Source organism: Lepisosteus platostomus, chromosome 6 (assembly GCF_059453375.1).
Source record: "Lepisosteus platostomus isolate fLepPlt1 chromosome 6, fLepPlt1.hap1, whole genome shotgun sequence".
Lineage (NCBI taxonomy): Eukaryota > Metazoa > Chordata > Actinopteri > Semionotiformes > Lepisosteidae > Lepisosteus > Lepisosteus platostomus.
Genome location: NC_142616.1, coordinates 9909069 through 9930724, shown reverse-complemented (window position 1 = coordinate 9930724; position 21656 = coordinate 9909069). Strand labels below are relative to the sequence as shown.

The 21656-nt window shown below is 48.6% G+C and overlaps 3 protein-coding genes and 1 non-coding gene across 7 annotated transcripts in view; 1 reads left to right on the top strand and 3 right to left on the bottom strand.

Annotated features, from left to right (window-relative positions):
* The window catches only part of LOC148660105 (telomerase protein component 1-like), a 48962-nt gene extending 40845 nt beyond the window's left edge, over positions 1-8117 (bottom strand). Inside the window, exons 1-8 of the mRNA XM_088634124.1 lie at positions 8097-8117; positions 5532-6047; positions 4692-4880; positions 3649-3798; positions 3152-3316; positions 2486-2623; positions 1929-2000; positions 704-825 (exon numbers count right to left, since the gene is read on the bottom strand). Coding sequence (XP_088490250.1) covers positions 704-825; positions 1929-2000; positions 2486-2623; positions 3152-3316; positions 3649-3798; positions 4692-4880; positions 5532-6035 — 1340 coding nt within the window. The 5' untranslated portion in view covers positions 6036-6047; positions 8097-8117. The remainder of the gene's footprint in view (positions 1-703; positions 826-1928; positions 2001-2485; positions 2624-3151; positions 3317-3648; positions 3799-4691; positions 4881-5531; positions 6048-8096) is intronic.
* LOC148660099 (protein mono-ADP-ribosyltransferase PARP14-like) overlaps positions 1-21656 on the top strand; it is a 197362-nt gene that overhangs the window by 104019 nt on the left and 71687 nt on the right. The window lies entirely within an intron of this gene.
* trnad-guc (transfer RNA aspartic acid (anticodon GUC)) lies at positions 10604-10675 on the bottom strand. The gene has a single exon. It is a non-coding gene; the product is annotated as a tRNA-Asp (tRNA).
* Positions 14364-21656, bottom strand: part of LOC148660102 (telomerase protein component 1-like) — a 53086-nt gene continuing 45793 nt past the window's right edge. For all 4 annotated transcript variants that reach the window (XM_088634135.1, XM_088634133.1, XM_088634136.1 and 1 more), the window contains exons 50-56: positions 20664-20785; positions 18456-18584; positions 17887-17986; positions 17375-17492; positions 16866-16948; positions 15897-16001; positions 14364-14911 (exon numbers count right to left, since the gene is read on the bottom strand). In XM_088634135.1, the coding sequence (XP_088490261.1) occupies positions 14792-14911; positions 15897-16001; positions 16866-16948; positions 17375-17492; positions 17887-17986; positions 18456-18584; positions 20664-20785 (777 nt within the window). In that variant the 3' untranslated portion in view covers positions 14364-14791. The remainder of the gene's footprint in view (positions 14912-15896; positions 16002-16865; positions 16949-17374; positions 17493-17886; positions 17987-18455; positions 18585-20663; positions 20786-21656) is intronic.

Sequence of the window (21656 nt, the reverse complement as noted above, 5' to 3'; positions counted from 1 at the left end):
GACACACTGTATACACACACACACACGTACAGACTCTTACTGGACACACTGTATACACACACACACACACACACGTACAGACTCTTACTGGACACACACACACACACACACACACACACACACACACACACACACACACACACACACACACACACACACACACACACACACACACACACACACACGTACAGACTCTTACTGGACACACACACACACGTACAGACTCTTACTGGACACACACACACACACACACACACACACACGTACAGACTCTTACTGGACACACTGTATACACACACACACACACGTACAGACTCTTACTGGACACACACACACACACACACACACGTACAGACTCTTACTGGACACACTGTATACACACACACACACACACACACACACACACACACACACACACACACACACACACACAGACTCTTACTGGACACACTACACTCACACACACAAACACACACAGACTCTTATGGGACACACTGTATACACACACACACACACACCTGTACAGACTCTTAATGGACACACTGGATACACACACACACCTGTATAGACTCTTACTTTATGTCCGGTCACACTAACAGCGGATATACAGTGGACTCTGTATACAAACCCCTGGCACATACATATTTTTGTACGCGCTACAACACGTAATGGGTCTATAAGTATAGTGGGTATAATGTCATACTTGCGTCCCAGTAGGGCCATGACATGTTCTGCCGGCTCCTTAATGTGCAGTCTCTGGACCAGCCTCTTCAGGTTGAAAATGCTCTGCTGCTTGTTGGCGCTTTTCCTCTCGGTCGATATCATCTGTCAAGTGGATATGGAAGGAAGCCAAGTGTCACCTGGGGGCTTGGTGGCCCACTCATTAAGCTCAAGGCTTCTGGATTCAGCCCTGGATGTGGATTCTTAGTTTGCCACACTACCTAACCGCTGCCCAATTAGCTGGGAGTAACTGTACACCTGAGAGACTGCTGTGCATACACTTGTTTCAGTTGCTTGTCACGATAACTTGGGATGGAACTTTTGGGAAGGTCCTGGCTCTCTGTGGTCATTAAAAATCCCAGGGTGTTTCTCGAAAAGAGTAGGGGTGTAACCCCAGTGTCCTGGCCAAACTTCCCCCTGGTCTTTACCATCATAATCATGGCCTCCTAATAATCCCCCTCTCTGAACTGGCTTCATCATTCTGTTCTTCTGCTCACTAATGGGAGTCCCCATTACGTGTAAAGTGCTCTGAGTGGAGTGTCCAGAAAAGTGCTACAGATAAAAAAAAACTCCTCAGCATTATCTGACGCAGCTACCCACTCGAACACACCAGAAGAAGGCTCCACAGCTGAAATGTTGTGTTTCATTTCTTTTCCTCTCAGCACGGGACAAATCTTTACCTCCTACCCGTTCCCTTGCAGCTCCCTGCTCGATCACCTACGGTGCTAAGGCTTCAGTGGGTGTGATCACCTTTTACACAGAGGTGCCGTGAAGCCTGTGGCTGGAAGGTTGCCAGTTCAAATCCCGCGGCTGGCAGAGGAATCCTACTCCGTGGGGCCCCTGAGCGAGGCCCTTAACCCCAGCTGCTCCAGGGGCGCCGTATAAATGGCTGACCCTGCGCTCCGACCCCAAGCTTCTCTCCCTGTCTGTGTCTCATGGAGAGCAAGCTGGGGTATGTAAAAAGACAAATTCCTAATGCAAAGAAATTGTATAGGGCCAGTAAAGTGATCTTGCCTCTTATCTTAAGTACAGTCACTTTTTAAGACAGAACTGGGGAGACCCATCCTCCCTCAGCTGAACCCCAGCCAAGCAAACCTGTGGGATCCTATTGGAGCGGCTTCTCAAGAGCACAGCTACCAAAGGGGCTGGAAGGACAGAAGGACAGAAGGGCCTCGTCTCGTTTGACACCTTTCTAAGGAGGAACTCACGTATTTCTCCAGCTGCACTGGCTCCGATCTGAGGAGCTCTGCCCATTTCTTCCAGTCCTCGGGTCCAGGTTTCTGCAAGAACAAGGACGATGCGATGAGGGGAACTGTCTCCGATCAGGTGGAGGTAGGACGGGGGGCAGAGCTTGGGGTGGCGAGGAGACGGTGAAGTAAGAAGGAAAAGAAGAAGAAGGCAGAGGGAATTAAGGGACAGACAAAAAGGACAAATCAGCCACACAACTAACTAACCATAACTACCTCTGGTTACAAAAAACGATTATGCGACTAGTGAGAACTAGAAATAGCTATTATTATAAGTAACTATATGACTGGCAAGTTATGACTAACAGAACTCTAGTTATAACTAACTGCATTATATGAATGTAACTTTCTAATCTTATCCAACACTGTTTATAACTGGTCATAGCTAACCACAGAACTAACTACCCATAACTACCCTAACTAACTATTATTCCCGGTTAGTTAAAGCTAGCCACAACTAACCACAGAGCAGAGTACATGCAGCTAACCAGCCAGGGCAGCCTGCTCCTGGTCCTTACCTTGGACTTCTGCCTGGCACGGTCGTGTTTGCAGCGGTGTTTGCGGGTGTTGTACTTGGCCAGCTGGTATTCGCTGAACTGCTTGAACTTGTGGGCCATGGCTTTCTTGAGGCAGGAGGGCAGATTGCGGCCAAAGCACTGAAACGAGAACGAGGGACTGAGGGGGGCGAAGGCTGAGGGGAAGCCGTGGGGTTTTCCGAAGATTCTCTTAAGGGCTGGGCACAACTGCAGCTGCAACGACAGGGGCTATCAAAAGTGTTCACCCCCTCCTCCTTGGGCTTTTTCACAATTACAATGAGAAAATGAATATAGGAGGTCCCCCAGGATTTTGTTTTTGCTTTGACATTTTAAAGGGTTTCCCATTGATCCCTGGTAATCCCAGTTTAATACCTGGATTCCATATTGTTACACAATAAAATGTAAAACCGGGATGGGTGGGAGGGGGTGAATACTTCTGATGGCCACCGTCTGTCAGACAGGGCACAACGCATTGAGGCGGAAAACGGGAAGCGACTGGTAATTAACTTTGATCTGGGCAGTGGGGAACAAGCCCAGCCTCATCTGGCAAGGAAAATCACTTATTCCGAAACTGAGCATCTCGGCAGACGTCTGCTTTAGATGGCCAGCCAGCATCGGCTGAGATTCCCTCAGTGAAGGCGTACGTACGGAGCTGTAGAGCCGCGCGACCTCGATCCAGTCGGAGGGCAGCTGCACTGCAGGGCAGAAGTACCTCCTCAAGTGCACCTTGGCTTCAGGTAAGCTGGCGGCCAGAGCCAGGAGGAAGTTGGCCGTGGTTCGCATGTTCAGCTCCTGTCGGGCGTAGACAGCCACCTGCGAGAAAGATGGAAACGTGCAGGACGTCACACACACACACACACTGCAGATTATTCGTTCATTTCTCTTCTCTGTCACCGGCCCTGAAAACTCCTAGCAGAGCCCTTCCCCCGATTTCTTTTGATTTTCTGGATGCAAAAATGATCTTTACTGCAAAATAAACAGCCAGCAGCCATATCACTCTGCAACTCACAACTGGCAGCCCCACTGAAGCTCAGCAGGTGTGAGCCTGGTCAGTACCTGGATTAGAGACTCTTGGGGAAAAACCTAAGGTTGCTGCTGGAGGAGGTGTTAGTGGGGCCAGTAGTCCCTCACATTTCCAAACTTGCCTTCAGGAGGAACTGGCCGTCCTGCTGCGAGATGTCCTGAGCAAGGCTCTTCAGTCTGGTCCACGTGCTCTCGGCTTCGTCCCAGCCTTCATGGCCAGGAAGAGTCTCCTTTTTCACAAGGGAGCAGCACACCATGTTCAGCAGGAGGAACTGGGAGAGATGGAGGGATGGGTACAGAGGGGGAGAGAGTGTTAGGCTGGCCCACAGCTTAGAAAAACAAGGAAAGACCCTATGTAGGTCCTGGAATCACAAATATCCTACACCAGATAGCAAGAGAAATCCAAGGCTGGGGTCAAGAGGCGAGCAAAAGTCCAGAACCAAAAGTCAGATTGGAAATCAAGCGCCAGAGATACAAACCACGAACCAGAAAACAGGCCAAAAACCAAAAGTCAGGCAAGGGGTCCAGGGAGTATCCAGCATGGATAAGATCCAGAACTCCTAAGTGTTGAAACAATACTGAGCACCGCCTGAATACAGAGCAGGGTTTAAACAGATTTAGGGAGGGGAGGCATGGTGATGAAGGGGATTGGCTACTGCCGTTTGGCTGTCAGCCCCAGAGCAGGGGTCACAGACACACGGCCCACGAGATAATCATCCGCAGCCCGCAACAACTCACTTAGACTAACAAAACGTTACCGATAAAATTAGGTCATCTGATACTGTAGCGCCCTCGCCTGTGACAAAGCGAAGGTGCACCCAGATAATGCATGCGCAGCGGTGAAGGCTGGGAAGCGTAGCGGGGGGAACGGTCTGAGGGTCCGCTGGGTGACCTCTAGGTCACCCTGTCGATGTAAATAGACCCTATAACACTTAATGTAAAAATAGCAGTGAATTGTTTACTCTTGTTTTGTCCCTCGTCTTGTAACCACCCAAAATCTGTGTGCGTGTCCTATTCATAGGCAAGAGCTGAATGGTCAAATTCATCTTTCTTGTCCAAAAGACGAGACCTAGAGCTGTCCGGACACGTAGACAACCTGTAGGAATAGTGACCCTGACTCTGTTCATTTAAGCTCTTGGGATCAAACCATACCTGCCCGACTCACCTTCTTGTCTCTCAGTTCCTCTTCCAAGTGCTTGCTGGTGTCAGGAAAGTCAGGAAACTCTCCCATCGTCTCCCACACGTCTTCCTGCTCCCGGCTGGTCTCCCTCAGCTCCAGCTCCGGGACCGGCATCTCCACAGCCATCTCTTCCACATCCTCAGCAGCCTGGCGGTCTGGGTAACAGCCTGGGATCTGAAGTTCGCGCAATCGACTCCAATTAAACCGCGGGGATCAAGAGTTCGGCTGTGATCTCCTGGATCCCGGATCAAGTGGATCAAACGGCGATCCCAACTACAGGATTTTTCAATCAAGCATTATGATCTGTTAAATGGACTCCCGAGTATCACCATGACTGTCCTCACATGTTGGACACAAACTAGCTTAGAACAAGAAGGGGAGTTTCTGGCTTCTCCTGAATTGTGTTTTGTAATAAATGAAGAAAAAAAAACATTTAAAAGTATCAGTATAACTAAAACGTGTTGCATTCTTCTTGCATTTAACAGGAAAGGTCATGCTTCAATGATGAACAGACTTAGGAGATCGCATTGCCTGAACAGTACATTGTCATTTCCCCAGCATTTCCCCCAAAGCTGAATTCTAAAACAGACAACTTTAGTATCCCCCTCCCCTTTTTTCAAAAATACATAAATGTCAAGTCAGCAGTGTTAATCTCAAGGCAAGGTGTTTAATGGGGCAGGGACCATTCACTTAATAGAGAAGACTCACCGCTAAGGACAAGTTCAATGGGATTTTTAAGGATTCGCTGAAGCAACCACTTGCCATGAAAACTCAACGGCGATGTCAAGGTTTCCTACCCACAGTGCACCGGACCTACATCCTTACCAGGCTCTGTAGTGTGCTCCCAGTGTGGAGCTGTGGATCTCCAGCGGGCTGCTCACTAGGAGATGGTACCTCTTCTTTGTCTGCGCCTCGTCTTCCCCACACGGAAATCAGAGAGGAGGGCTGGAGATGGCGGCCGGCCGTTGGGGGTCCAGCAGCGGAGGGGAGGCCCTGAGCCGTCCTCCCGGAGAGCAGCATGTGCTGACTCCCCAGGAGCGAGCAGGAGAGGTCGGGGGCGGCGGTGGCCGAGAGCCGGGTGGGAAGGAGGGCCGGGGAGGTCGTGGCAGTGAGGGCGCCGGCCGCCAAGTGCAGCTTGTCTCCGTGACGGGAATGGAGGCCGGTGGGGGAGGTATGGGCTGCCGGTGTCCTGACAGCTGCAGAGGCCTGAGCGAGGATCCGGTTTTCCAGGGAGATCCCGGAGCTCCGGGCCAGATGGCTGGAGTAGAGAATGTGATTGTGGAGCCCCTTCTCTGGCTCAAAGCCCCGGACCTGCTGGGGTGCCTTCATCCTGACAAAAGCCTGGGAAAGATTAGATACGATTAGGAGTCACCAACCTGCTGCCCTGCTGTCATTAACGAACCTCAGGAGTGAAGACCTTCACACTTGTGACTTCACTCTGAACATACAGGTAAGGAAGCACAGGAAGCTGAACTCTGCCACTCATCCACTTTCTAACCACTTCTTCCAACTCAGGGCTGAAGGGAAGTCTTATCTCGGCAAGCAATGAGTGCAAGGCAAGACACACTGCCAGTCCATCACAATACAGACACGCAGACGTGCACACTAACACCTAGGCCTACTTTTCCCAGAACACATCATGCAATATAAGCCTTCAAACGCACCTATCTGCTTCACCACCACGTTTTTCCCCGAGAGCCTACAGACCACACAACATGGAACAGATCACAGCTTTGCAGCAGGACGGACAGACAGACAATTAGTTCGCAACAGAGAACCACCAACAATGGCAAATTCCTTCCACTCCAGAGAGGTCTCTAATCCTTCTCCTGCAGGGGGCGTTGTGTCTGCAGGTTTCCTAGATCTCCTCTAAGACCCAGTATCTGAAAAGGCGAGGGAAGCTGCCTTTTTGGTCCAGTTTGGCCAATAGCAAGCTGATGTGGGCTGTTATGAGCCTGGCTGGGTTGCAAATCAGTGGAGACACTGGAGCCTCCAGGACAGGACAGGAATTGGGAATCCTTCTACACCCACCCATTTGGTAACCACTTCTTCAAATTCAGGGACACGGGGGAGCAAGGGGGGCAAGGCAGGGTACAGCCTGGGTGGGACGCCAGTCCATCGCAGGACACACACAGGGACACGCACAGGCACAGACACACTCACAGCAGGGCCAGTTTTCCCCAAACTGGACTGTGGGAGGAAACTCATACACACACAGGGGAGGCAGGGCCGGATTTTAGTGTCCGTAGGCCCTTTCAATCTGAAATGTGCAAAAAGAGGGGGTCAACGCCCATTGAATGACATCGATAGACACGATGCACTTTAAACTCTTCTAATGCTAAACCACGTGATTGATGGAGCGAGTCGAGCCTCACCATCACTTCGATACTTCCAGTTTGCAGAACAGCCGCTAAATCGGATTAGGATTATGGATTTGGAGCACCTAGAGTCGATCACAAGCATGTTGTTTTGGCTCGTTTTTCGTTAGTCACTAATGTTTCCCTCCTTCCTAGGCCCTAGGCACTGTGCCTAATGGGAAATCCGGCACTGTGGGGAGAAGACAGAAACTCCATGCAAAAGGCACCCCAGGAATCAGGCCCAGAACCCCTGCACTGCAAGGCAGTGGTACTAACCACTGCGCCACTGTGCCTCCCTCCTTCACAATATGATGCTTCAACTTCAATGGCTTCAATAGGACAGACTTAGGAGGAGCAGGGGAAAAGAATACCTAGTTATAATTAATCTGTTAGTAATACTGGGTGAATCACAAATACAAAATGTGTCTACAAAAATGTATTTATCGTGTTCCGATTTGTAACCCTCTCTGGCAGCGTGTTGTTCCGTGGGTTGTTGTTGTTGTTTATTTGTGCATCTTTTTTATATTCTCCCCCCCAAACGTAGAAAAAAAAGTAAAGAGCCGCAGAGTAATTATACAGCATTGAAATTCAGCAGCGCTCTTCAGGCTCAGGTAAACGCTACGGCTGCAGAAATCGTTGTGCTCTGGTGAACAAATTCCCAATGAAAGGCAGAGTAAGCGTCATACAGGGACTGTCCCTGTAGCATAAATACGGCATCGCATGAAAGAGTCCTTAGACTCAGTCTTCCCCACGCCTCACGAAGTCACGCTACCGTATTATGGCTTGAAGAACGCCCCCGCAAACACCCACTGCTTCAAAACTAAATTAAATGAGCGAAATGAAAGTTATCCCAGTGCGTTGTGCCACATTAAATAAAAGCACGAGAAAAAGAGATTCAGAACGCAAAGCTGTCAGTGTTCGGTGTAAAAAAAATGGTTTGAACATCATGGGAGTTGTTCTTAATAAACTGCGGAGCAAAGAATATTTGAATCTTCCTGCTGTCAGTAGTATTGTGAATATAGTAGACCCTTACCTGGATGAAAACAGGACGTAAAGGAAGGGTTTCAGAAATCAAACAAAACTTTATTCCTGTGCTTACAGTCTGCTTAATTGGAGACTGGGCTGTTCTGCTTCCTATGGTCATATATGGGTTTTTCGCACGAACCCGTATTGAACAGTATTTCTCGCGTTGTGAACGTGTGCACACAGCGGTCCCCGGGTTCCAGTTAGTGCGTAATTACGCATCGATGAAAAACCGGAGGTTTAAAAAAAGATAATTAGTTCACTGATAGTTTGATGTAGAGGCTGTGGAAATTTCCACAAGTCGTGGTCTTTAAAATGCATTTGGTTTGAAGGCGTTCTGTGCTTCCATTGCGAAGATATGGACAAAAGAATATTCGTGCTTGGTCAAAACAATGTCATAAAAACAACAAAGTGAAGGCTGAGAAAGCATTCACAATGTATTTTATACACAGAGCAAGTGTTCTCGCAACTCTAAGAGGTTTTGTGAAAACGCTACAGGCGTGCCAAAATCGTTTTCGAACTTCAAGCTAACTTTACCCCGGTCCAAAACCTGCACCCACACAGACCCGGCCTCGGTTTACCGTCTATCGTTCCACTCGAGATCTCCGTCACAGAGCCGGTGTAATTCACAGCGCAAGCGATACTTCCAATCCGGCTTGAAAGCGTTTCGTGGGTGCCTGTGCAATTGTAATTCAAGGCGTTTTGTTTCAGTGAATCAGCAGGGATGGTTACAATGCCAGTGGTTTCATCGACGATTCAGATGGAATGAAGACCGCAGATGGAGCACCTGGCCGCCCAGGATTGAGTCTGACGCTCTTGATCTATAGCTCCAAATCAAAGGTCACTCTCCATAAACACTGTGTAATCGGTGTCTACGGTTCAAGGAGCTGTCCTGTATCTTTCTCGATTTCGTCAGCACGGGGAGGGGCGTGGCTTTTTTTCCCCGACAAACACACAGCGTTGCTGCTCCTTCTTCTTATCTTTAATCTGGTGTGGTTTTATTTGGCTGCAGTCGAACTAGGCGTGAAATACAAAGACCCACCTCTGAACCGGACTGCCACTTTCCGCACAGTAACGTAGTGCACTATTGTCGGAGAAACTTTATCCAAGAGGTGACCGAGCAACACGAGGGCGGGTCCGTGTCTGTGAGTTGTGCTGTGTGTCATGCATTTACTGTACAGCCCACATAATTACTGCTGTTGTCAGTACTGCTATCGGTACTGTTCACCTTGTGCGCAGTACACAGAGTGGCTGCGTCTCTGATGTGAAATGTGAGTAATGAGAGTGAGACTCTTCATTTTACGATCCAGTGACGTGGCTGCTGGCACAGTTCATGGCTGACCCGAGACGGAACGCATCCGGACAGGCGAATCACTTGTTTGTTTGTTTTTTAAAACAGTATTGGAAACGCGAGACGTTTTTGGTTTAAAACTGCTGCAGACGGAGAGATGAACTGCGGGAGGGCTCAGCCATTGAGCTGAGCGATCGGCTAACCCGGGCAGCTCCTTGACAACGACAGCACATTAGAAATCTTCTGCTGAATGCAGTTCAAATGACTAATTACACTTACCTGAACAAGCAGATCACTTTGCTCTGCTCTGCCTGTGCGCCTTTTGCTCGAACTTTTTTTGTGTGCGTGCAATTACTTTCATGAATCTCACGACCACATAAAGGTTTGGTTAGTCGGACTTCCGTCTTCACTCGTCATCTACCGTATTCAATGCCTTATAAGCTCATAGCAAAATGTGGGCGCAGTGCGCCGTGAAGTCCGAGTCCTGTCTTATGAGAGTGCTTCGGAATGTCAAATAAAAGTTCACACAAACTTCTTTTTTTTACAGCGTTAAGCTCTTCATACCAAACTTATGTCCAGGCTCATGACTTTTCGTTTTAGGTTTCTTTGGGGAAACGTGACACGGAAAGTGGTCACAGATCTCTTCATTTCAAAGCCGTTTTAACACGCAGTCGCCTGAATATGAAAACATTTTATATTCCACTTTCTGGAGTAGGATTCTGAAGGGGGACGTTTAACCACACACCTAAAATACGGCAAAAACTGAAAAATTAGACCTCTTGTGGGCGCCTTTGTTGGGACACAACAGTGGAGGACACAGTACAAAAGAAGGCTCTTTTATATCGGGGAATGATTTGGCTTCAAAAAGCCTTTAGTGTTGGGTTTTAGCTCCCCAGTGCACTACAAAAAGGAGTAGGAGATGCTTTTTACCCGCACTGAATAGATTCTAAAGAAGTGAACTACGTTTTATCGTGGACTTGTACTGTTTGTTTGCTGTTCTTGTTGTAAGAATCGTGCACTGCATAGCTTGATCAACTGCGTCAATGTACTGCGTTATATGTCTGTTCTTTGAATAGTTGCCTGGATTGTGTTTTTATGACATTTGACTTCTTGTCTATGAGCTGTGTGTTGGCAACTTAATTTCCGCCTTAATAAAGTATGGATTAATAAAGTATATGGCATCGTTTGCATGTGAAATTGAATCGGATGGGATAAAAGCTACCTCTCTCCCCGTCGGGGAATCGAACCCCGGTCTCCCGCGTGACAGGCGGGGATACTCACCACTATACTAACGAGGAGCGCGTGTGTAAACCTCAGCTCTATTTTACTGTGAGGAGACACTTCGGTTTCGGTTTCGGTTTCTATTTTGATTCCTTTCAGAAGCGGACGTGAAGCCGTGTATCCAGCTGTGCTATCGCACTGTGCTCCTCCCCCATGCACGAATAACACATATAGAATCGGATATACGTCAGGTTTATATTGTAACGCCCTCGCCTGGTGGTGAGGAGGAAGCGCCCCTAGGCGCTCGTAGTACCGCTGGGCATGCTGGGAGTGGTAGCCGGGAAGAGTCTGAGGGTCAGCACGATGACCAGCGGCTGACCCTACCTGTGTAAATAATGTCCTAGTAATTCTAGTGCCCTGTGTAGTCCTGTAAAAGTATAGTGTGTTGTTAGGTAATTACCACCCTAAATATGTGTACGTGTTCGTCAGTCTCCTCATGTGTGTGTAGATCCTGTGTTTGGTTTTGGTGTGGTTGTTAAATAAAGTCAGTGCTTGGTTAATCGCGTCTCCACTGTTCTTTAGACCTGAAAAAGAACCTGCAAACGTTACATTGGTGTCAGCGTGGGATGGGAAAGTCATTCGCCGGGGACGGCGATTTAAGCGGGGGAGAGTGTAACGCTTACGGCCGACAAGCACTGTGTGTAAGAGCCCGCGTACCAGAGCGGGTGACTTCACCGCTCTTCCTTGTGATAGCAGAACCACAGCTACTGGGCTGTGGAGAGATCTCTCTTTAGCTCACGGGGCTGGGTCGCTGCAGAGAAACGCGGAAGTCCCGGGTTCGAGCCTCCAGTCGGGATGGGGCCGACCAGATGGGGCAAAGGCGCCCGCCTGAGCCCCCGTTGCGTTACAATATATTCGGCTAGGGTGACCATATTTTGTTTCAAAAAAAGAGTACGGAGCAGGGGATAAGCGACACTCGACACATGCCTCCAAAGTAATTCATCTTTATTACTTTTTCTAATCAAAAATCAATTTAATCTCTCCAGTTTTTTTATTAAACTTCTTAGTAAACTTATAAACAGCTGCATGGTTGGTATTTCTCTTTCATAATAGCAAAGGAAAAAACAAAAATATACCCCCATTTTAAACTTAAATGTTTTTTTTTATTTTAAAAGTCTTAACATCTGAGGAAAAAACGAAGACATCATAACTCGGGAGAAGCATTGGTTGCAAAAACGAGCAATTTTAACGAAACATTTTGAAATATGATGAAACACCTTAAACGTTGTTATTTCTGACGGCCATAAATACAGCCACACACACACAAACCCTTTTCAAGCTACGCTGCGGGCAACACACCCAGGTGAATCCTGGATAAAACTGTCCTACCTGTTTTGCAGAACCTACAGTAGGCAGGGAAGCATCTGCGAACACAGCCTGCTGCTTCACTCGGGTATCGTCCGCCCGGAGGGAGATCCCAGCCCACCGGCCAGCTATGAACGAGTACCCGTTCCCCGTCCTCTTTGACCTGGCCGACATGGAAGAGCGCTGGAAGGGCGAAATCCTGAGACACTTTCGGCTCAGGAAGCGGTCAGGCGGAGGCGACTGCAGCGACCTGCAGGCTCAGGGGAACGGCAGGTACAAGATCGCCTTCCAGACGCGCAGAGGTAGGAGACCCCTCGGGCCGTCAGATCTGTATTCGGGGCGATTGTGCCCCGATTCTTATCGTATCGTGTACCTCGCATATATTTGTTATGGCATGTGAAGTTCATACCTAGTCAGGATGTTTACTACATTTGTCTCTCAGCAACTTCAACCCCAACAGGGTTTTGCTCGGGATTAAATTTTTACCACCAATTTAGATCTCAACTCTAACCCCAGAAGGAACACTAGGGGAAAATGAAAGACAACTGTGGCAGCAGTTAACTTTGCTAGAATTACATCAGACTTAATCAATAGAATCAAGTGTTCGGATCACTAAAGGACATATCGAGCTAGAGTAGCTCTGTGGGGGTTCTCACAACCTTACAAAGTAGACGAACAGCTGGATTGTTTTATAAACTAAGAGGAAGGGAATATAATCTTGGTAATAAGAAAATAATCTGAGTAATATTAAAAAGCTAAGCAGAAAATCAACTACGTGTCACAACATCAATTGATTCATATTGTTCACAGAATATATAAAAAGGAATATATACATGCACAAAAAAAAGACTTATTACAGGAAATAATACAGTATAGCGAAAGTATTTAACATTTATATCTATAGGCATAGACCCAGTATATAGCTATAACTAGACAGCAAATGATTAAATACAGTAAACACAACTATCGCTAGTTACACTGCACTTAGCCAGTTAATCAGAGCTCAATTTTGCTTTCCGAATGTTACACTGCACTCTGCAGCATGGTGACATTTGCATTCTGGTCCTCTAATACTTTATTTTCATAAGCATCAACAGTGAGCAGTTTCTTACTTCCGTCTGCAGCCCTGGCTGGGGGCTGCGTTTCCTCAAACTGGCCACTAGCTCTGCAGTTGGTTTCTCTGTGTCCCCTGCCTTTTATCTCCCCCACGCTGCGGTCATGCCTAGGGGACGTCCTAATTTTGCAAAATGGTTCCAGCTTCCCTTGCATCTTGCAGAATCTTGTGAGACTTTGCGCTGCCGTGTTCACCCCAAGAGAAGTCCCGAAGGAGCTGCTGAAGGTTTCGGCTGAGCAAGGAGAGCTGCTTCTTAGCCCCAGGAAGCAGTTCAAGTCGGATGTGTGCGAGGGCACCCGTGTCCACAGGCGACTCCGAGCCTGTGTGTGTCCGAGAGTGTGACTCTGTGTGCATGTGTGACTGTGCATGCATGCTCTAAAGAGAATCTCTACGCTTAGCTTATTTGAAACACACGTTACCTCTTACTCACATTTTCTCCAAGTCATATTTTTTACCTCTCGTCTTCGGACGGCTAATTTGAGCTTTACTTCAGTCAATCAGAACAGACTGGCCTTGAAAACTTACAGCGCTGGTTTATCTTGCCTGATGTGGCTCAGTCGTTTTGGTGAGCCATTTCCTCAGTACTCATCCCCGGCTCTTACCCAGCTTCTTTAGCTTGAATGACCAGTTTCTCCTGAATTGCCTAGGTGAGAACCCACCATCCTGGACAGGTTGGAAGAAGGTACTAGACCAGAGTAAGTCTGGGATGCATTTTTGACCATTGTAGACGGTTTTAAGACAGCGTGGCATAGTGCCTAGTGCTTTCAACTTATAACTAGAAGGTTTGAGGGTTCAACTCCCAGCTAAGGGCTCCCCCCCACACTTAAAAGCTTAAAATGGCCAAAAACATGCTTAAAACCACTTCTCAGAACACCCAGCATGTACACCCTCTTGCTTAGTTCTGGGTCTCCTCTTGTTTTTGTAGCAACCAAAACTGGTCTCAGGAGCTGATCCAACTCACCCAAAGAAGGGTTTAATATACGACCTTGGGCATATCCGTGGCGCACAATGAGCACAAGAAACACGGTAACAAGTAGTACCTAATTTAGTCCTTGAATATGCACCACTGCTTACATGGGCCAGCTGTTAACAGGATTTTCGGAAAAAGGTTATTCTTGCTTTCTATCAGTAATCAGGCACATCCAATCAGGACCTATCTTTTCCTTTTAAGAAACCACGTCAAGTCCCTTCAAATAACAGTGTGAAGGGCATGATGGGGAGAGGGACAACTAGTAGCAAGCAGAGGGAGAAGGTTTCCACGGTAAGAGATCGATACTGACAGTAGGTTTAATGAGTAGAACAGTTTTAATGAGATAATGGGGACTTTCAAAGTCAGCCTGATCAGGGCGAAAGTTCACACCGACTGCAACACAGTTTCAATTGAGAATTGAAATTTGCAAAAAAAAAAGACGCATAATAATATAATATAGGAAGCTGAGGATGAGGAAGGGTGTGTATGAAGAAGGGGGGAAGGAGGAGGGGTGTGAGAATGTGAGGTAAAGTGTTCGTTTCAAGGGGACAAAAAGAGGCATTAACAAGGAGGAAAGGGATGTTACAAAGGAAAATAAAATCAGCTTCAAGCAAAACGCTCCTTCAACCAACAGCAGTGCACCCCAATCGGTTCAGTATTGCTTCAGAGCTTCGTCCACGTTTTCACTCTGCAGGATTGGGAAAGCAACCTTTCTGGAACCGGATCCATCTTCTGGCTGCCCTATCAGTCCTTCCAGCTGATGAGGTACACCTGGCCCAGGCTGTCTCCGCATGCCAGCTCTGAGGGCCGAAGGGGGTTCACCTCCAAGCTCCAGAGGGGGGCGTGGCACAGGAACTGACCCACCTGGACAGAAACACGAGATCCGTGTAACAGCCATGTCTGCAGTTTAACCCCACCTCTCCTGTGCACTGACTCGAGCAGCTGGACCTCTCCTGTGATGAACACGGGAATTGATGATGCAGTTGACCTGAATTCCTTACCCCTGAACAAAACCTATCATCCATCTGATGGTGCGTACATATATCGCGCATATCAGCACAGAGCAGATCAAATCTCTGGACTTCCTTCAGGGCAGCGATCATACCAGTTCTGAATCCTGCACTATTGTAACAGGGCTGGACCAGGTACAGAAAAAAAAGTCACCCGCATCTGAAGTTTAGATTCTCCTGTGGCAGAAGACCCAGTCAATTTGGAGTTATTTCCTCACTCGGGTGCTGCTCTGTGTGCTCTCGGAGTTTGTGAGTGAATGGGACAGACTAGTGATGCACCAGTGGTGTGGAGGTGGACTTTTGGCTTAATGGACTTATCTGCTGTCTAGGGTGCGGTGCTGTGTGTGCTCGGAGTCCGTGAATGACCGAGCTTCCTGGCTGGGACAGACTAGAGCTGCATTTCTCACTGGTGTTGTGCAGAATTGGCTCTGTGGCTCAGGATCTGCGCCTGTGCCTGGAAGGCTGCCAGTTCTATCAAGCGGCCGGCAGAGGAATCCTACTCCGGCGGGCCCCTGAGCAAGGCCCTTAACCTCAAGCTTCTCTCTCCCCCTGTCTGTGTGTCTTATGGAGAGCAAGCTGGGGCATGCAAACAGACAAATTCCTAATGCAAGAAATTGAATACGGCTAATAAAGTGATCTTATCCTGTGGTGGAGGACCTGGGCTTTTGGCTTGGTAGAGTTTTCCGCTGTCTAGAGCGATGCTGATCTTACGTGCACAGAAAGAAAACATCACCAGCTACTAAAAAGGGCTCATTATTCATCCAGTGTCTGTAATGCACATGGCGGCCAGCTCTCTGACTGGCTCCAACACCCCCCCGACTTCCCACGGTCCCAGGCACCTGTTTCTTCGTTTCTCGATCCCACAGCTTCAGACTCCTGTCGTGCGACGCGGAAATGATCATGCTCTCCGTCACCTTCAGTGTGCTGATCCTGTCACTGTGCACCTGTAAACAAAATTTAAGATAATTTGCTGGCCCGGACCCATTAATAAACAGCAACACACCTAGTGGAGACACTCGTGGGGACTCCAAATAGATAAATATTCAACATACATGAACTTACTGAAGCCAGTGTATCCCTGTACACCTGGAACAGTGCTACCAAGTACCACCAGGTAGGATTCTTCCACCTAGTCTACAGAGCAGCCACATTATCAACTTGTAATCTAATCCAATCAGATCAAAGAAGCTAAGCCTGATCAGACTGAGCCTGATCAGCACTGGATTGCTGCTGCAACTCGTGATGGAGGACCAGTAGTGGGCGCTCTTCCTTCTGGATCAAAATTGCCAGACCAATGCCAGTATTGTGATCTGGGCCACTGTGCTGTAGGAGGTATCTGTCCTTGATGAGACTGAGATCATGACTCCTTGGGTCAGTTCAGTTCATTTGTCATATGCACAAGTTTAATGAAATGCTTATTTGCCCCAATTGGCATGAGCAGTTCCACACATATCTTCTCCGCTCAGCACCAAAAACCTATATAAGTCTGGATCACGTACCCCAGAACAGACAGACGGGCTGCCTCTATGCGCGTGAAATCAATAAATTCCTAAGCTGATCTACTGTGAGCAGAGCCTTCATTTTCCACCTTAACGACAGCGTGGCTTCCCCATATATTTCCCATTAATTCGACAGGTGAGGTCATTTCTCCCCTCTAATCACCAGTTTATGTATTGGAGTTGCTGCAGACCTACCAGGGAGGTGCAGAACTTCAGTGGGATCTCTTCTTAGATGTAAAAATCTCAGAGCTCATCAAGAGTGAAAACCGCTGTAGAAATGCAATATACAGAGAGGGGACAGGAGCTCACCTGCTTCTTGCTGCTCCAGGAGCCAGTTTCTGGGGGCTGGTTGTACCACATGTTGCCTTTGGAATCTCCGAACACAACCAGTTCTGTGACAGGAGACGGCGATCGATGAGAAAAGACACCCAAAACCTCACCAGGGTTGTATTATTCAATAGGCACAGCAGACACTGTGCCTAGGGCCCACGAAAACTGACAACAATTCTGACCATTTTTAAAACAAAATGATATGGCTAATAGCTGAAGCACAGATCTATCCTTGAATATAAGCCTAGGCAGAGTGTATTACACAAAGAGTCACGTCAATGGCCATTGTGTTATTTTTTTGTTCAACGAAGTGTAAGGAATTGACCATTTAATCATGGAAATGCATCTATCCCAGGGCCCAGGAAGCAGAAGTGTCTGATGCCTACAAAGATTTTAATCCAGCCCCGGATGCCCAGTTCCACCGTCAGCCCTGGCTAACGGTGGCGACTTCCCCGCGGCGGTGAGGATGAAGACCTGCGCTGCCCTACCTTTGTGCATGGCGGCCGCCGTAATCTGTGAGTCCCCTTCGTCGGGGGTGTCGGGGCCGCCTTCCATCTCCACGTACCTGAAGCCAGAATGTACGTTGCTGGTATTCCCCATGGCGTACTGAAACAACCAAACGGACCAAGAGAGTAACCCACCAACCCAACCACGCTGGTGGGACTAGCAGGAGGGAGAGAGGCTTCCCTAAGAGTTACTGAAATTTCCCACCCAATCCCAAATCCCGACCTTCAAGCCGGATCACCTTCAGCCCCGGTTAGGGAAAGGAGAGAGGAAGGGACGTCACGCACCCTTTTCATCCAACACCACGCTAACCAGGATCAGTCTGGTCTGATGGGTGGAGACTAACTTGCTCAGATTTGGAAATGAGTCTGAAACCACTGGAGTCAAAGTTAACGAAGCGCCAGCTGCCGGGGGGTTGCGAAAGGGGGACGCTAACGAGAAGACGGACGAGGCAGGGAGGGGAGGGGAGGAGACGACGAAGAGGAGGAACTCTCACCACAAAGCCCACATTGGGAACCCCGTTTTCCTCTGCCAGGACCCAGGAGCTCTTGTGGTCGTTGGGGTGGAAACCCAGCACCCTGCGGCGCAGTGGGAGGCTGCGGAAAGAGCATCACCGCAGGTGAGCGAGCTCCTTCTCTGGACTGCGGGAGGACTGGGCTGAGACGTGCCCTGACTCACACCTGTCGATCAATCGATGTCAGTGACACCAGGTTCGGGTGGGGAGCTGCAAAGAAGCCATCAGAGGATAATTCCATGCCGAGAAGCACACTGGAACCTGAGGACCGGAGGCACTGCCTTACACAAAGGACGGGGGATGAGTGGAAGCTCTTGTTGCTGCTGACATCCTAGATTCCTTCGAGAGATGAACGGGTGCGATCCTCCCTATTAACCAAAGACCGGGTAGGCTAGATCGGCATTCCTCTCCCGCCTGTGACAAGCCCGCGAGTATTTTTAAAAAGGGTAGAAGTGTTTTTTGGGCGTTGCCACCTGCTTCAGATGTGCGCTAGAAATCAAGATTTGAGGGAGCGATTTTTTTTTTCCTCCTCCCACGCCGGCAGCGGCTACCTGCAAGTGAAGTGATCTTCGCACATCTCGTCCACGATACTCCCATCGGTGCAGGCCCCCAGCAGCACCGAGCAGTAGTGCAGGGTGGTCGCCACGTGCTCCAGCTTGAAGGACGACACCCGCTTCACCCTGTGTGTGGGGCAGGATGGAGTGAGAGTTAGGTCAGTACGCACTGCTAGTCAGTATACAGAAAACAGCAATAACATATTGGTTATACCCTTGAAAAAACAGTGACTGGGACTCCTGTCGAATGCGAATTCAAATCACAACACAATGACAATACAAATGACAGAATCGTAATCAGACAATACACACTAATGTATACTGTTGTAAAAAAGAAACGCAACACCTCCTCCTCCACACTCGGGAACAGGCTGACCCATCCGTGAAGAGGACCTGATGGCACTGCTGACAAGTCCATCGCAGCCTCTGTCTGGCCCAAGCCAGTCAGGTGTGACGTCTAGGAGGTGTGAGCAGAGGGCCTCTGACAGGTCGCCTTGCTCTGAGGCCATCAGCATGGAGCCTCACTGTCCTGTCACTGATGCGGGCATTGTGTCTGCCGGCAGTTTCTGCAGCAGTACGGGTGGCAGATCTGAAACGATCTCTCAGATGGACCAGTCTGATGTGTCGGTCCTGCTCTGGTGTGGTCACTCGAGGGCGACCGGATCATGGACAGTCATCTGTCCTGCCGGTCTGCTGAAACCTTCTCTGCAGTCGGGACACAGTGGAGCGGCTTACTCCATAGTGTCTGGCAACGCTGGCACATGACATGCCTGCCTGCAGCATGCCAATGGCCCTCTCCCTTGCTTCTGGTGACATTGGAGGCATTATGGAAATCACAGAAAACTGACTACGTGTGGCCTTTTTCTTATAGTGACCTAAGCTCTGAATGAAGGCCTTTTTAAAGGTGACCTGATCAGGCATTGTTCCACCTGGACCTCATTGGGTAAAAGTGCACCTAACAAGCTTTTGTGTGATTGGCGAGTTGCAATGCCTAATTGCACAAGCTGTATTGCTGTTCAGAGGGCTTAAAACAAATTGACAATTTTTTGTGAAAGTACATAAACTATAACTATAGTATTCTCATTCCAGAAAATGTGCATTTCTTTTTTCCATCAGTATACTGTATATATAAAATATCTGACCAGGGTAAGAAATAGCAAAGAGAACAGACCCTGATGACGTACAGACACAGTGATCATATTTCTAGCCTTAGAAACTGGGAGATACAGACAGACCTGGCTGCTCAGAGAGGACAGACTGTGCTCTTACTGAAAGCAGTGAGAAACAGAGACAGATGCACTGTGAGAAATACTCTGGGCTTAGGAAAACATCCTTCTCTTAAATACATCTAATCCCAGAATTCCCACACCTGTCAAAATCAAAACTACCAATCCTACTGGAGGAGGGGGGATGAAACTAAATAGAGCTTCAGCCCATTATGTGATCTCCTGTCCCAGCCTGAGGAACAGACACTGAGCCTGTCTCTCAGTAATAATAATAATACAGTGTGTGATCTCCTGTCACAGCCTGAGGAACAGACAGTGAGCCTGTCTCTCAATAATAATAATACAGTGTGTGATCTCCTGTCACAGCCTGAGGAACAGACAGTGAGCCTGTCTCTCAATAATAATAAAACAGTGTGTGATCTCCTGTCAGAGCCTGAGGAACAGACAGTGAGCCTGTCTCTCAATATTTTATTTTGTTTTATATGAAGTGCATGACTGTGCACTGAGTGGAAGGGTGTACAAGGAAAAAAGCAGATGAAGGGGACAAAGGAGAGAAGGCTGGAGCAAGAGACTGGAAGAAATAGGATGAGAGAGAGAGAACCAGTGGAAGGAAAGGAAGGGAAATGATGAAGATGGAGAGGGGGTGAGAGCAACATGACACAAGTGCATGGAGCGTGGATGCCCATACCTGGAAGCCTCCGTTGTCTTAAACACTGCTGGTGCTATCGATTGTTCTTATAAATAGCCCGTGTGAACAGATGCATCACACTACAGTGGGAGTGGGTTGAGTGAGATCGTTATGTGTCTAATTAGCACCGTTTTTCTAAGCAGACTGGGAGTGGTCTGTCCCTGATCCATACCCTGACCCTGACGTGTCCCACTCTGCTCTCTGGAAAGGTTTGGAAATGACACGCCGACCCCCCACCCCGATGCAGGGCACCCGGCTATGATCCGGGTGGGCAGGCTGGATGGGACTCACTCCGCAGTGGTTTGAGGGGGCTGCCAGTCGAGAATCCAGATGGACACAGTCTTATCCTGGCAGGCAACAGCAAGCTGCCTCTCGGACATGAAGACCATGGAGCTGACAGCCGCGGCCCCCACCTGCACGTACAGAGGGTGCTGATCAAGATGCAGACAATGTATGGGAATTGAGTAACGCGTCAATTAAATTCTAAGCATATTAGAACAGTTACATTCGTCCCATCTCGCCAATTTGGCAGGTTAGTCGATAATCGATCGCAGGACCATCCAGCTTGTTCTTGAAAGAAGCCAGGGTATTGGCTTTAGCAGTGTGGCTGGGCAGCGTGTTCCAGACCCCCACCACATTTTGTGTAAAGAAGTACCCTCTGTCCTGACCAGAAGATTTCTTCCAGCTGCTTCTTGAAGGAAGCCAAAGCATCGACTTCAACCATATGTCTGGGCCGCCTGTTCCCTCCTCCCACCACAATGTGCGTCAAGAAGTTCTTGGGTTTACCAATAATAATAATATTTTCTTACACTTATACAGCACTTTTCTGGATACTCCACTCAAAGCACTTTCCAGCTAATCCCCTCCACCACCAGTGTGCAGCCCCACCTAGATGATGCTCTAGTACTCTCACCACACACCAGCTCTCAGTGGGGAGGAGAACAGAGTGATGAAGCCAGTTCAGAGATGGGGATTATTAGGAGGCCATGACTGGTAAAGGCCAATGGGAAATTTGGCCAGGATGCCAGGGTTGCACCTCTACTCTTTTTGAGGAACGCCACAGAGAGCCAGGACCATCTGAAGGATGACGCCATTTTTACAGTACAGTTTCCCCATCACTATACTGGGGCATTCAGACCCACATAGATTATGTCATAGATTATGGGGGGTGGGTGCCCCCTACTGGCCCCACAAACACCTTTTCCAGCAGCAAATTTAGCTTTTCCCCAGGAGTCTCCCATCCTGGTACTGACCAGACACACATCTGCTGAGCTTCAGTGGGAC